We start from the raw sequence: 1,340 nt of genomic DNA on the forward strand, positions 1-1,340 counted from the left end.
TGCTGGGAATTGAACTCAGGACCTTTGGAAGAGCAGGCAATGCTCTTAACCTCTGAGCCATCTCTCCAGCCCCCTATTTAATGTTATGTAGTGTATAAAAGCTCCAGTTTTAGAAATTTGGAATTCTGCTTTGTTTAGTTTTTTAAGTGAGTTTTGAAACCCACAAACTTTATTTATCTATTAACTAAGCAGAAGAAATAGCAACAAGACAAGAATCCTTAGGAGGTACTCCTAATGCTAAGTTAGGTAGAAGTGGTGTCTACTGCGTGAGAGTCAGGCTGACTCGCATGATGCCCGTGGTGCCTTTCTCTCATGTTGAGGAGCCTCAGCAGAAGGGACTGTAGATGTCCGTGTTCCAAGGTGGCCTTTCTTCCCTTGGGAGCTCAGAAACACTCCGAATTCTTCTCATCCTCTTTCATGTAGGATCCCAAGTATCCTGTGGAGAACTTGCTGAACCCAGACAGTCACAAGGGACCTTGGCTCAGCTGTCCTCAGGACAAGAGTGGACAACTGAAGGCAGAGCTTCAGCTGGAGAGGGTGGTACCCATAAGTTACATCGATGTCGGTGAGTCAGTTTTCAGGGTTTTTGAGGGAAAGCACAGGCATGACGTGACTAACCATTCCCCTCAACTGGCTCAGTTCATTTGGACTGAGAAGCCTTCTGGAGTAAGCCCTGCCTAGGTGTGAAGGGGAAATGTGGTGTTTGCCCTTGGAGAAGGTTTGGTGTTGGAGAACTCTCGAGTCTTCATCCATACAGAATACAACCTAGAGCAGAGGTTCTAGCTCAGTTGGTAAAGACCTTGCCTAGTACATGAGGACTTGAGTTTGATCCCCGGAACCCACATTTAAAGCCAGGCATAGACTAGGGAGAGGTCCCAGTGGGAAGGCAGCTGCCATTCGAGTGTAAGGATCTGAGTTTGAATTCTCAGAATCCACATGAGAACCAGGTGGGATAATCCACATTTGTGCTCCAGTGCTCCTGTGGTGAGGTGGGAAGCAGAAAAGTTCACGGGTAAACGAGTGTGTCTAACACAGCAGGGAGCAACAGGCAACCTGCCTCAAACAAGGTAGAAGGTGAGGGCTCCTGCTTGAATCTGCCTTCTGGCGTCTACTCACACAGACAAAAGCCAGTTATGGTAGCTCACTCCCTGTAATGCCAGCGTGGGAGATAAAGAGATCACTGATGTCTGCATATGACCCTAGCTGGAGACATCTGAGAGAAGGGAACCCCAACTTTAAAAATGCCTGCAGCCTATCGGTGGTGGCGCACACCCTTAATCTCAGCACTCAAGAGGCAGGAGAGCCGGGCGGTGGTGGCGCACGCCTTTAATCCCAGCACT

The 1,340-nt window shown here is 48.7% G+C and overlaps 1 protein-coding gene across 2 annotated transcripts in view; it reads left to right on the forward strand.

The window, feature by feature from the left end:
- Positions 1-1,340, forward strand: part of LOC106144384 (short transient receptor potential channel 2-like) — an 18,640-nt gene that overhangs the window by 7,535 nt on the left and 9,765 nt on the right. For both annotated transcript variants that reach the window (XM_026790076.1, XM_026790075.1), the window contains exon 3: positions 424-565. In XM_026790076.1, coding sequence (XP_026645877.1) covers positions 560-565 — 6 coding nt within the window. In that variant the 5' untranslated portion in view covers positions 424-559. The remainder of the gene's footprint in view (positions 1-423; positions 566-1,340) is intronic.

This window comes from Microtus ochrogaster, unplaced genomic scaffold, assembly GCF_000317375.1.
Source record: "Microtus ochrogaster isolate Prairie Vole_2 unplaced genomic scaffold, MicOch1.0 UNK41, whole genome shotgun sequence".
NCBI classification, from domain to species: domain Eukaryota; kingdom Metazoa; phylum Chordata; class Mammalia; order Rodentia; family Cricetidae; genus Microtus; species Microtus ochrogaster.